The sequence below is a fragment of the Perca fluviatilis genome, chromosome 20 (assembly GCF_010015445.1).
Source record: "Perca fluviatilis chromosome 20, GENO_Pfluv_1.0, whole genome shotgun sequence".
In the NCBI taxonomy this organism is placed as follows: Eukaryota; Metazoa; Chordata; class Actinopteri; order Perciformes; family Percidae; genus Perca; species Perca fluviatilis.
The window spans coordinates 15114369-15128559 of record NC_053131.1 but is presented as its reverse complement, the minus strand read 5'-3'; the positions used below and the strand labels follow the sequence as shown (position 1 = coordinate 15128559).

General features: G+C 41.4%; 2 protein-coding genes across 2 annotated transcripts; one reads left to right on the top strand and one right to left on the bottom strand.

Moving 5' to 3' along the window:
* Positions 1-470: 470 nt before the first annotated feature.
* On the top strand, positions 471-5521 carry col10a1a (collagen, type X, alpha 1a). The gene is made up of 3 exons (XM_039785023.1): positions 471-559; positions 940-1085; positions 3040-5521. The coding sequence occupies exons 2-3, from the start codon at positions 956-958 to the stop codon at positions 4872-4874; spliced, it is 1965 nt and encodes a 654-aa protein (XP_039640957.1). The 5' UTR covers positions 471-559; positions 940-955; the 3' UTR covers positions 4875-5521.
* A 3491-nt stretch (positions 5522-9012) lies between these two features.
* On the bottom strand, positions 9013-11761 carry LOC120549862 (myristoylated alanine-rich C-kinase substrate-like). The gene is made up of 2 exons (XM_039787040.1): positions 11371-11761; positions 9013-10337 (listed from the first exon to the last, which is right to left on the bottom strand). Exons 1-2 carry the CDS (start codon positions 11464-11466, stop codon positions 9759-9761), a joined length of 675 nt encoding a protein of 224 aa, XP_039642974.1. The 5' UTR covers positions 11467-11761; the 3' UTR covers positions 9013-9758.
* Between the last annotated feature and the right edge of the window lie 2430 nt (positions 11762-14191).

Genomic DNA, 14191 nt, shown 5'->3' with positions numbered 1-14191 from the left:
CTGGTGTTGTTTTTTTATAGATGTGTTTCTCACTATTTTCAGACGTTGTCATATTTATACAGGGGGTCTTATAAGCATTCAGAAATACAAATGTCCTGAGCATTAAAAATTTTTTTGCTGAAAAACTGGTAATATAAGTGTATCAAGAAAATGAAAATGCAAAGGTATTATAGATTACGTTTATTCCTCCCACAAAGCTTGTTTGTGTTCTTTGTTTATTTTTGCTTTGTACATGATTATTTTGTAGTTCAGAAGAAGACTGAAATAAGTGATAATCATGTGTCTGGATATTCAAGACATGGAGGCACCCTGATGTGACATGCCCGCTTTGGGCAGATCTGTCTGCTAATTACAGCCTAGCTCTGAGGAGGGAGGTACTTGCATGGTGGGGGCTTTTTTTTTTTTTTTTTAATGATGCGAGGGGTAGATATGGTATAAATACCCACATCATTGTACTGTGAGGCAGCATATCCTCAGTTGTGCTCCTACCCTAAGGATATACAGCAGTACCAGGAGCTCACTGGTGCTGAGGAGATTGTTTTTACCCCCTCTGGACCTGGTACGTGTGTTTTCTCTTCCTTTCTAAACAGCTCTATCTCTGGATGAGTGCAGTGATCATTTAGGCTTTGTCTAGGCCTTGAGTTGTTCATATGGCAGGCTGGGAAAGGGTGGCAGATTTTGGTTGTCTTGGAGCATCCTGTGTAATATTCAAAGAGTCCTGAAGGATGGCTGTATCAAAAATTTAAATTTGCACACTGTTACTCTAAATTCTCTCTAACTCTAAATCTTATTTGCTGTCTGTTGAGTTTCAGTAAAGATGCATAGCCTGTACACTTATCCGAGAAAGTTTTTTAGCTAGAGAGACTTAGAGAAAAAAGCTTGCTGACACTTGTACCTTAAGAGTGTTTGTCCTGACTGTCTCATTTTTTCCCCTTGCAGATTTGACTTTGACAAGATGGACCTACGAGTAGCATGCATCTTCCTCCTCATGGTGGCCCTGGCAGCAGCCCATGGGAAGGGGTATGTGGTGAAGAAAGTGGTGAAGGCCGCCCCTCAGTACGAGCCCTACTCTGTGAAGAGCCATGGTAAGAAAACACAGCCTCCTGCTCTCTCTGTTTTTACAATAGAACACGCTTGCACTGCTCCAGTCTGTCCTCACAAAAGTTGTCAGATTTTCTTTAAAGAGGATCTCTAACTGAGCAGCATTTCGTGACAATATTGCCTTACCTTTGAATCTTCAGCTAGCTAACTAGCATCTTTGTTGTGGCAAATTGGAGCAGCGTAAGCAGCCAGACGGATGCTGGCCACAGCCAGCTGCTCTTTACTCTGAAAACTAAACTCCACCTTGCTCTGGAACTGCCTTGTGCTCTGATTGGCTGCAACAGAGTGCATGCTTCTCCAATCACATTTAGATCTGTGATTGGCATAACAAATTTACTCAGTGCAGAGCTTTGCAGTTTTCTTTTTCTCACATGTATAGGATTTGAAACACGCACCTAACTTAAGTGTTTTTTCCTAGTTGCTTGTAGTTTAATTTCTTGGTTCTTATATTCAGCCAAGGCAATCACATTAGCAACATTTTTTTTATTATTAAAATGATTTGGGGACTTTCAGATTTTGTGACCATGATGGTTATGATAGACACAATATAAATACTTTTTTAAATTGCCTTTGATAACTATCTGGTAGAAAATGTCCATTGCATGAGCAGAAATTCAGAGGAATCACTTGTGTTTTCTGGAGCATAAAGTTGTGAGAATGTTATTTTCAATACATTTAGTGTATTTGCTTTCAGACACTCATGCTAGTCAATTCACATTTCAGTTCATTTCAAACACAAGTTAACTTTGCCTTTTCTAAAGATTCCCCATTCCCCAAAACATGAAAAAGATCCTCATTTCTAGTATATTCAGAGGTATACTGCACTTTAAAAATGTTAATTATGGTGTGTTCTTGAGTATTTGCTAAAATGCAATATAAAATATGAAATGTTGCTTTTTGTGTGAATCAACATACTATTTTTATTTGAGAAAGTAGCTATTAGTGAATTATTTTTAGTTTGACACTGACAATTACAGTCCAGTCACCCAGCAGTGTGGTTTTTTGGGTGTGCCTGCTTCACACAAGTAGAAACATCTGTTTGGCTTTATCCAAATTGGGCTATACGGTTAGCCAAGGAGCGAGCCTTTTATATTCAAACACATGTGACCACATTAAGGCAGCAAATAAAAAATGCTCCTTCTCATATAGATCTACTGTTTGACAAACAAGTCACAAACTGTCTTTTAAAGCTATTTGATCTGCACAGTATAAAAAATGCTATTGAACATATTATTTAAAACAAATTATAAAAAAGAAAATGAAAGCAGAGACATGTCTATATTTATGTTAAAGTATTTGCAAGTTCAAGAAGGATTTTTTTTTTTTTACATGTGCCAGTGAATCAGCACAATGCACTCAAACTTCAAAACTACAAGATTGGTTCCTGGAGATAAAACTTGCTCCACCTCCAGGAATCAAATATCATTGCATTTGGACCAATCAGTAAATGATTTTATAATGCATCCACCATTTTTATCTTTATGATGAAAGACACAAGAGCAGTGAATGAGAACAACATTCATGTGAGCATTTTCCTTTAAATGTGTTATTCATCTCACATTTGATTGATGAACAACCATGTTTCTCGTCAACAAGATACTACCATTCGTAGTAGTACTACTCAGATCTGACAGCTGTGCAGTTCATCAATGTTCTTGTACTTTTTGTCACTTGAATGGGATGTAATTAGAGGTACTAGAGACACTAGATCCTGTATTTTAAGATTTTTTTGTACTCTATGAATATGATGCACAGACTATAGGTAAAATTTAAATTATAATATCGTACAAAAACTAAATAATACGTTTTGAAATGTACTCTTAAAATATTTATATTAGTCCACATTGTAACTCTGAGTACGGTACTTATAATGATTTTAGTACTTTTTAGTTCTTGTTGTGGTGGTACTGATGATGGACTCTGTTTCACTTGTCACAGTGGTGTCAGTGGCAGGTGAGCCTGGTGCTCCAGGTGAGCCTGGCCCTGAGGGACCTGCTGGCCCTCCTGGCCCCCCAGGTGAGGATGCCGTAGGTCTGCCTGGAGCCCAAGGACCTCCTGGAGCTCCCGGAGCTCCTGGACGCTCCATTGCTGGCAAACCTGGATCCCCAGGTGGACCTGGCAAACCTGGCAGCGATGGAGCACCTGGTGCCAAGGGAGACACCGGAGCCACTGGCCCTCAGGGACCAAGGGGAGTCCCTGGATCCGCTGGAAGCCCTGGACCCGCTGGCCTCTCTGCTACTGGCAAGCCTGGACCTTCAGGTCTTCCTGGAGCAATGGGACCTAGAGGAGAGTCTGGTCTGAAAGGACATCCAGGTGTACCTGGTCTGCCAGGTGCTAAGGGTGATAGAGGGGTGGGAGTTCAAGGACCTCAGGGTGAGACAGGACCTGAAGGACCTGTGGGCGCACCTGGACAACCAGGTGAGGCTGGAGTTGGAAAGCCAGGAAAACCAGGTGCGGACGGTGAGCCAGGAAAGTCAGGCAGCCCAGGTAGGGATGGTGCCCAAGGTCCTATGGGACCACAGGGACCTAAGGGACACACTGGTGCCCCAGGTGTAGGTATGCCAGGTAAACCAGGTGAGAACGGTGCCCCAGGTCTGCCTGGTGCAGTTGGCCCTAAAGGCCATCAGGGACCTGCTGGAGCCACTGGTGCCCCTGGAGTCCCCGGATATGGAAAGCCAGGTGCAAATGGAGAGAAGGGAGAGAGGGGAGCTACAGGTAGCCCAGGTGCTACAGGCACAAAGGGTGAGCAAGGTCCAACAGGATATACCGGTGCTACTGGCCCAACTGGCCCCACTGGTCCTGCTGGAACTCAGGGTGCAACAGGATTCCCTGGTGAGCCTGGTGCTGTTGGCTCTAAAGGTGACACAGGTGCAACTGGAGCTCAAGGACCTAAGGGAAACAAGGGAGATCAGGGAGCACAGGGTTTCTCAGGCAAGCAGGGTTATCCTGGCGCAGCTGGTCCTCCTGGGCCCAGAGGAGCAACTGGGCCCACAGGTGACAAAGGTCATACAGGCGCCCCAGGTACCCCAGGTGCCCCAGGTATTCCAGGCCCTGCTGGACCCAAAGGTCATCCTGGCCGTGCAGGTGAGCCAGGTGCTTCTGGTTCTGATGGCGCTCCAGGTCCCAGAGGACCTGCTGGGTCTCAAGGTCCCGCAGGTGCTCCCGGCCTTAAGGGACACCCAGGTCTCCCTGGTCCTTCCGGCCCTGCTGGTTTGGCTGCTAAGGGTATCACTGGACCTCAGGGTCCCCCTGGTGCGCCCGGTCAGGATGGTGCTGATGGACCGATGGGCCCAGCTGGTCCCCCTGGTCCCCCTGGCCCTCCTGGTGAGGTTGTGTTTGAGAAAGGCATGGGAATGGGTGAGGTTATGGTCAAGTCCCCCATGTCTGCTTTCACTGCATCTCTGATCACCCCCTACCCTGCTGCTGGCAGCCCCATTAAGTTTGACCAGATAGTGTACAATGCTGAGAATCACTACGACCCTGAATCTGGCATTTTCACTTGCCAGGTTCCTGGAGTTTACTATTTCTCCTACAGCATCCATGTTAATGGAGCTCATGCCCTGGTGGCTCTGTACAAGAACGGCCAGCCTGTGATGTTCAGTTATGATGAGTATAGCAAGGGCTTCTTGGACCAGATGTCCGGTAGTGCTGTCCTCTTGCTCGATGAGCAGGACACAGTCTACGTCCAGATCCCCGACGATGAGGCCAATGGTGTCTTTGCCGCTGAGAATGTCCACTGCTCTTTCTCTGGGTTCCTCATTGCTTCAACGTGATCAATGATACAGTAGTTCCCAAAAGCCAACCAACTAAATTTGCAATCTATTTCTCAAACTAAAGTAAACTCCCTGTTAATTTTTTCCTCAACCAAGCAGACAGGTAGTTCACCCTTTTTTTTGAAGAATAGTAGCATCTCGACTTGAAAACTACAAGAAATAGGTGCTAAGAAGAAGGAAAACTAATTTATGAAAACAGGTGATCAGGGATGGGGGAAGCAATCCACCAGTGAGCTTTTGTAATGGAGACAGACAGCATGTGAAATTGAGATGTTATAACTGTGTTGTGTCCTGACTTTTTCTTTTTCCACTCTATTCCTTTAATACTGAGTTCAACTGGTGATTCTTAATTTAGTGTTTGTCTGTTTTTTTTTTGTTTTTTTTGTACCTGCTTGTTTTTGTCTGGGTGACCAATAATCTTATTAATTAAAAGTACACAAACACTTTCTATGCAACATGTTGTAACTGTTATCCTTGTATGTGACTTGAATATTGTGAAATGGTAATGGTCAAATTGACCGTTATGATGAAATAAGTCACTAGAATACTGACATGCAAACACAAACTACCAGCAACATTGTTATATCCCTGAACATGCATTATGTCATGTAAAGCATTATGACCAAAATAAAAGATGTCTAAACAAATGTTTTGTCTCAGAAGAACTTCTTTTTTAAATGAACGCAAATAGATGTGAACATTTTACTAAATATCCTATAGACAAATTACAGTTTGTACTTGAAGTTGCATATAAAATAATACAAAGAGTATTGGATCTTAATTAATCAATTACACACTAAATATTCTGTCAGAAAAGTCACTCCTGACTGTGTATTTCATGTAAGTATTTGGGGTTGTCTGGTTTCCTTGTGTAATAGTGATTGTACAACCTCAACCCTGTGATGCCCAATCAAGTTCTAGGTATTGAAATCACACAGAGGACAATATTTTTGACGTTGGCAATCAGGAGAAACAAAAACAATCACTGTAACTAACACAAATAAAAAACTGTAGATTTGTTCCAAGAAAACTCAATACACCTCTATCCAAAAAGTTAGTTGTGCCATCTCCAATGCATTTCCTGTCTGTTATGAGACATCAGGAGGCCAAATCACACTCATTTACACATCGGGCTGCCTTAATGACTGGCAGCTCTGCCTACATACACCATGGATGTATTATAAGAATATACACATACAAGGCCCTCCTGCTTGTATCAGGTTTTGGTTATCTATTCGCTGATCAAGCTGCCTTTATCCTAACATCACTTCCTGTCAATTTCCCTGTCAATAATTACATAAAATATGTCTAAATGCAATCAAAACTATACATTCATGCTCAATATACCCTGGGCACATGCCTTACAATACTTTCAAAATGTGCAAATGAGAATATACACAATTTGTTTTACATTTACGCTGTTATATCATTAATTCGACTTTGTTCCACGTGTAGTATATGTTACAGCAAAGTAACACATTTTGGGTGGCTATAGATTTGACAGGATATGGATGTACATCAGCAATGGTGCTGGGTTACATCCATGGATGTATTATACTATAATAATAATTATAGGACCCATATGTTATAGAACCCATTGACTATTACTGCTAGTGCATTTGGAGATCTATAGAAATTCTCTATTTGGTCGACATACCCACTCTACTGCATTCTGGTAGTCAAAATGGCGACGAACAACATCCAATTTCATTCTGAAAAATGTATATATAACCGTTTAAGTTTTGATTTATCATTTTTAATTTATAGTACTAATGTTCCAAGAAGACACAGCAGTTCAAGGCAGTGTTACCGAGATTCTGAAAGGCCTTTGATCTTAAGGGAGCACTTGTTGGAAAGAGGAAGCTTTCAACTTCCAGGCAAAAAAAGTAAGCTGCTATAAAGCAAGTTGTTGTGGTTGTTGTTGTTGTTGTGTATGTTGTTTTACATAAGGCCTACAATTGCAAGAGAGGCCTCCTTGAAATGCAGCAGATGCTCGGCTCCCGTATGGAAAAAAGATAAGTCTCTACACTGCATATATATATATATATATACAACATGACATATAGAATAATGCCCCTTTGGGCTGGTAGGGATTGATCAAGAACATTGAATTAATACTTGATAACACTGTGATGTAGTTGTAAGATCCAATTTTTTTTATCAATGTATATGTCAAGAATTATAACCTCCTGTAGGCACCTATAAGTGGATGTCGGTATAGTGAAACCCAGTTGTAACAATATAATATCTTCACAGAAGAGTTATAATTCTGACAAATACTGTACAGTTATTAACACTAAAACTACATTATGTAGTGTGCTATAAACCACATATTAAATGTGTGTATGCTGCTAATATGAGTAGTATGTATGAATTTCTCCCCACATGATGGCCACTGGTTGCCTGCTTAGGAGCCAAAGTTTACAAATGCTACTCTACCGTGCAAGTCTGAATATGGGTGTGCTGAAAATAGTTAGCATGTGGGATAGTGGACAGGGATGGTACTGTGGCAGGGCAGCGGCTGTTTGATCTTCCCTGGGAGAGAGAGCGAGGCGGTGGTTAGGTGAGGGGCCCCGAGGGACAGAAGAGAGAGGAAGCTAGTTGAAGGAAACCGCCGGGGATTGCCATCTGATGGGACCGCCATTCACAGACGGGTTGCGGTTGGTGCACGAGGTGGGACAGACAGGAACACAGATGGAGCACTGCCTCTGGTTGACTCCACAAGCCACACTCCAAAATTATCTGTAGCACTCAAAGATATATTTTAGTTTTTTAGCAGGCTCACCTGTCTGTATTTATTTGTAGCCTATGTATCTAAACTCATGTGTATCCATTTGTCTAGGAAGAAGCTAACAAAGGAAAGAACAACCTGAAGACACTTTGAGGAAGATGGAGAGTGGTGTGTGGCACTTTGGGATACTGCATGTGAGGCACACTGGGGGCCAAAACGGGCAGCAAATCCAGACCAATATGGACACACAGACCAGGAAGCAGAAATAGAAATATTATTTATAAAACACACCCTTCTTGCGGTTGCCAAAGCTGCAGTACATTGGGTTGAACTGGGTGCTAAGGAAATAGAGGGTTTGAAAATGAGCATGGGTGCAGATGTGGGTGACTAAAAACACCCTGGAGAAGCTTTCAGCAATTGTCTACTCTTAAAAAGATTCTGGTGTTTTTATGGGCTTTGGTAGCTTTGGAATCCCAGCATGTCGATGGTTAGCGCGGGCATCAGTTAGGTATGTGCTGCAGTTGTTTGCTGTAGATACTTAAACTCTAGATACTGAATTTTGTTTGTTTTAAACACTATGATTTATGGTGCAAAGCCAGCGGATAAAAACTTACCCCAAATCCCATCACATAATTATGTTGTTGCTGTTCCTCAAAAAAATCAGTCATTTCCTAAAAATACTGCAGGGCAGTGAGCACATCTCAATTTCTCTCTTTGCCAGTTAGGCTGGATTAGAGAAAGAAAGATGCATGTTATGATCACATACCGACTGCGGTGTCATTGCTTCTGCTTCGATTCAATGACTTAACTTGATTGGAATGAGATTTGTTTTTGTCTAAATGTATTTTCTCTACAAAAAGTTGCCTTTCTCCACGTTAAGAGGATGTGTAGAATGTTATCTTCTGCTGTGATTAATATGACAACATGCTGAAGAATTTAACTGTGCTCCAATTGATTGTTTTTCCTCCAAAGGTGAGCTGTTGTGCCATCTTAATTCTAAGTATTATGAGATCCCCAATAGATTTAAAAAAAAAAATGCTATAGTGAGTGAAACTTCACCACTCATTTGTCCTATAGTGCACCACATGAGGGTGCTGTAAAGCAAAGACTCGATGTGTGCATTATTTCCTCCAGTAGCGGATCTAAGTCGCACAACCTGGGTTAACAGATTGGTATTTAATGCTAAACATTATAAATAAATGAGGTCAGTGTGCCACTTCATACCTTTATCCTTCATCAGTGAAGTTTGTAGGCAATGTTACATTCCACATTGAATAAGGTGAAGCCTCATTTATACAAAAAAAAGAAAAAAAAAAAAAAGACCCCATTTATGGATTGCACCCAAAACCCTGAATGTGTGTGCTTTCTTGTGAGGATTTCAAGTAGTCATCACAGCTTGATGCAAAATTTGCTTAAAACATCTCCCAATTTTATTCAATCTTACAAATGGTGAAAAACAAGAAAAACTTCATTTACAATGGGTAATCTGTTAAAAACTTCAGTCATTTAGGTACATCTCAGTCATAAAACCAGTAATATCAAAGTCTATACAACGTGCATTACTACAGAGTTTTGAAATGGTGGAATCTAATGGGAAGTGATGAGCACCTAGCGTTTTGACAGTTAACTAAATCTACTTCATTCAGGAATGGTTGTGTCCACAGGAGCGTCGAGTTTAAGAGTTGTAAACAACTGTGCACTGCAAAGACAACATTTAAGACTTGGTTCAGGACTTTCCCTTTAAATATCACAATGTGTCATATCTTGCAGACACAGCTTTAGCTGCTACATCCAATTGCCCAGCACCAAATACTTTGATAAAATATGTCAAATTCAGCAATGTGTCAACACAGTCATGGTTTCATGTAGAAAAAAAAACATTCACACTCACATTCACACTTTCACACTCACCCAACGTCACACATGCAAGCACCAATGAGCAGTGAGGAAGTGGCACACTCTCCAGTACACCTCCTGCCCATCACTGCCAAGGACCTTGCAGTCATTATGGATGAGATGGTTGCAGAACAGTAAACAAACACAAAAAAAAATAAAATAAAAGAACAAAACAAATCCCTGGTTTTAGACAAGTCCTCGCATTCCTTCAGACGGGCTCCGTCGCCTCCTTCATTCCGGTGTCTGGTTCAGCAGGATTACTCAGCTGTTGCCTCTGGACTGGCTGCCGTCTCTGGTTCAGTAGGTGAAGCTTCAGCGGGTTTCTCCTCTGCTCCTTCTGCCACTGCTGCTGGTTCTTCTGCCTTCACCTCTTCCTCAGCCTTTGGCTCCTCAGCTTCAGCCTCCTTGGCTCCCTCCTCAGCAGCCTCAGCTGGTTTGGCCTCCTCAGCGGCTGCTTCCTCTGATGCCACCTTCTCTCCCTCGGCTGGTTCTGCAGCTGCTCCTTCTTCCTCCTCTACTGCCTCCTCAGACTCTTTCTTGGTCTTCTTAAACGAGAAGCCGCTGAGCTTAAAGGAGGGTTTCTTGAAGGAGAAACGCTTCTTCTTCTGCTTGCCGTCCTCACTGCTGGATGGAGTGCCTTCCTCCGGCTTGGCAGAAGCCTCTCCGTTTGTGGCGGCGGGCTCCTTCTCGCCAGTGGCCTCAACAACCTCTACTTTCTCGCCTTCTTCTTTTGGCGCCTCCTCAGTGGGAGTGCTGCCGTTGGCCTGAACATCAGCTTTGTTGGCCTCCTCTGCAGCTGGAGAGGCATCCCCATTGGTCTTGGCGTGGCCATTCTCCTGAAAATAAATAAAAATACAAAAATTCTTGAACATGCAAATCCCCATGGCATTTAAGTGAAAAGCAGTTAAGACTTTGTTGATCTGTAATCATGCATCTGCAGCTGACACTAGACAACATATGAACATGTGTGTGCAAAGACTACCTCCTGCAAAATCTGGCGTGCTGTGGAATTTAATCAAATGCAATGACTGGTAGTAACCAGTAGGAAAATTGCCCTAAAACTGCAGCAACATCTGTTACTAGGAGAGTGACGACAGATATGTGGCTTTCATGGTAGGCTATAGCATGTTAGACTGCAGTACCGCTGGGATCCGCTAGGTGCCATTCAGTGTGGAGCCAATGGACACAACATAGGAATTTGGGGATTTTTCCCCTTCTTTTGATTACCCGTGTAGTCAAACAATAAGTTTTATTTTTATTTTAATACACTGCCCTCATCACACCCTGCTTTTTTAAAAGCAGGGGTTGATTTTGTGGGTTGCGTTTGAACAAAAACGTGGCTCCTTTCTTGAAATCTGGCAACAAAGGCGTGGTATCTTTTTTTTAAAATGGCCATGCCACAGTGAGAGCGACCACAAAACCCCCCCGCTATACACATTTCAACCAAATGAATTAAAAACAGCCGCAATTTTAAAAAGGAAGCTAAAGCCTCAAAGTAATGTATATAATAAATCAAAAATGCCAAATGTTAAATTAATTGTTAAATATTATTTAACAAACTGAACATGAAGCAGATTAGTTGTGCAGCCTGATATTATATATTCAAAAGATTAAAATACGCCTGTATCAAATTAAAGCATTTAAAAAATAAAATGCATCCTTTATAAACAATGTTGCATAGTAAAAAAAGAAGATACAACTGTAACAATGCACTGAAAATGGATACATGTGGCCACTTTCCCTGAATGCCGGTGAGCGTGGGGATGCGCTACAGGGAACATGGAGCACGCCATTGACGCAACACATTGCTAAAACGAGACAAATTCCGCTTGAGCAATTAAGACTTACAACAACTAAAATGGAATTTACCTGTCCGTTTGTCTTTGCTGCAACAGCTGCACCTTCTGCTGGCTTTTCTACCGCAGCTTCCTCTTTTCCAGCGGTTTTGGAAATTTGTGCTCCCATGCTTTTGATGCAACAAAGAAACCCAACCGATCAAATGAATGAACAAAGACCGCAAGCGTCTTTCCCAAAAATTCAAGTCAAGCGCCGACACCTCCTTTTCCAACCGAAGCCGATGAATCAGGCCGAAACCGAAATGACCGCAAAGGGACGTGTGAGACCTTGCAAAACTGTGGCAAAGATGCAAAAGAAACGCGAATTCTTTCAATTTTTTTCTCGAGCGGAGTTTGTAAACGGAGAAATTGGCCCAGCCGCAAATGAGATGCGGAGTACAACGCCCAAGTCCACCGATGAATGGGCAATGAGGCTATGACGACACAGCCAACCCATCTCCACCAATCACAAGTCCGAAATCCAACGAGTGGAGGGCGGGGGGCAGGGGGATGGGGGGATCATGGAGTGGGGGCCATGGACAACAATAGCAGAGACACAACAACATGGCCAATAACTTGTTTTATATCCATTTTAGAGTGCAGAAACGTGATTTTATTTGACTGAAACAACGACTGAGATTGTATAGAGCTTTATAGTGTATAGCAGATTTAACTAGACGCTGATTCCAAGGAGGGAATGTCCCAGAAATATTTGATAATCCCATACTAAAATAAACAAAAAGGGCCAAGATTTGTTTTAACAGGACAGATCGACGTTCAATTTAGAAATATCAATTGTCTCCACTGGCAAATATTTTCAAATATCTTTCTTCTCTTAATACAGCTCATCTACAAGAGCTTTTTTTTAAAGGCCTACTTATACAATAATGTACAGTATAATATGCAATAATATAGCCTACAACATTATTATGTATATTATTATTAATTTTATAATAATATAAAAATTAATTATTATTAATTATTATTTTGTGTAGATTGTAAAACATTGCTCATATTTTTTTACGTAATTTAGTTATTTCTGGATATACAAAGCTGCAACAAATATGGCCTTATACGGGCTTTTAAATTGATATGCAAGTGCCAAAACAACAGCATGTTTTGGACAGCTGAGCTGAGAAAGCACTGCCCAGCTGGTCTCGTGTTCTATCGCCCTCCTGACATATGCCTCACTCAGTAAACAGACTCCTGTAACTATAAGCTCACAACGGTATCCACAACTTCCCTCATCCTTCTTCTTGCATAATAGGGTCTTGTCTGCTTGCTGCAGCTGGAGCATCCCAGTGACCCAGATATAATGAGAGTTTATGGCCCTCTCTGCTCCAGCAGCATGCAGTGCTCTGACTCCACCACCAGCCACAAGTCTCCTTTCTCTGCCATTCCTGCATGACCCACATCTCCATGGTTACCAGTCCAAAATGGCTCCAAGGAAAAGGCTGCACGTCGATGGCTTTAGCAATCATGACTCCTGGTTATGGAGAAGTAGGGTGAGAGTGAGTTCAAAACAGAGCAGACACCAGTTTGAGGATTAGGGTGACTTCTTTCACCCACCCTCCCTTCATCAGGCTAACTGGGCCACGCTCATTGTTGTGATATTCTGATTACATGCAAAGCTGTAATTATTATGGTGAGTTTTCATGAATATGTAAACCAGGGGACAAAGCCAGAAGAGCATGAAGTGGTCTTAACAGCACCATGCAGCCCAGACATTCAGACATAATAACTTCACCTGTCAGGAAGATACTGTGTCACGTCTGTGTGTGTGTGTGTGTGTGTGTGTGTGTGTGTGTGTGTGTGTGTGTGTGTGTGTGTGTGTGTGTGTGTGTGTGTGTGTGTGTGTGTGTGTGTGGGTGTGTGTGTGTGTGTTTGTTTGTTTGTGTTTGTGTCTCAGCAAGATGAAAAAGGCACAAATCAACATAAAATCTTAAACAAAGGTTTCCATTAAACTGTATATCATGTCGAATTTAACCCTTTAAATAATCCCATCCAGGAAAAAAAAACATTGGAGCAATGGAAAAGTTCTTTTGGGTACTAACAACAAAAATCAATTATTGATTTTTTATTTCACCACACCTTTTTAATTGTGAGCATCTACCAAACAGTTGAGATGTCCACTTACATATACAGCCTAACTTTGTTATAAAATGGTTAACATCTCCATTTACAAGAGATATTTTTTATTACACATCTCTTTTTATGGGCAACAGCCATGTCTAAAACCCATAAATAAAAGATTTTACATTTGACAAAAACATTAATAATTTTTTTCTTATCATTTACAATGAGATTTTTAGTAAAGACTTTGGAACTGTATTAGAAGCACCACCCAAGATACAGAACAATTCAATTTCCCTCATATATTTCACGTTACACAAAAAAAAGACCAAACTGTTTAAAAAGCTGAATGGTCTTGAGCTGGAACAGTCAAATGCTAGATACTATGTGTTTTATGCTCTGTTTTGCTGGTTTTATTTTTTTTATGCTAGCTCTGTAAAGCACTTTGGTCTGTCTAGCGGCTGTTTAAATGTGCTATATAAATAAATGAACTTGAACTTGAACTTAAGTCGATTGACAGAAAATGAATAACCAACAAGTTTGTCGTCAAGTAAAAGTGAAAACGTATACTTGTTTCGTTTTTTTTTCATGTTTTATATCAATGAATATTGTGTTTTGTACATGAACTTGTACTCTAGGAAACTGTGACGGACATGTTTTAACTATTTTCTGACATTTTATTTTCAGTCAATACATAAACCTGGAGTACATGTTTGGTTTCTTAAAGCCTTAACAGTGTTCCAAAAGTTGCAAACCTGGAGGACTGTTAAATTAATGGAGTT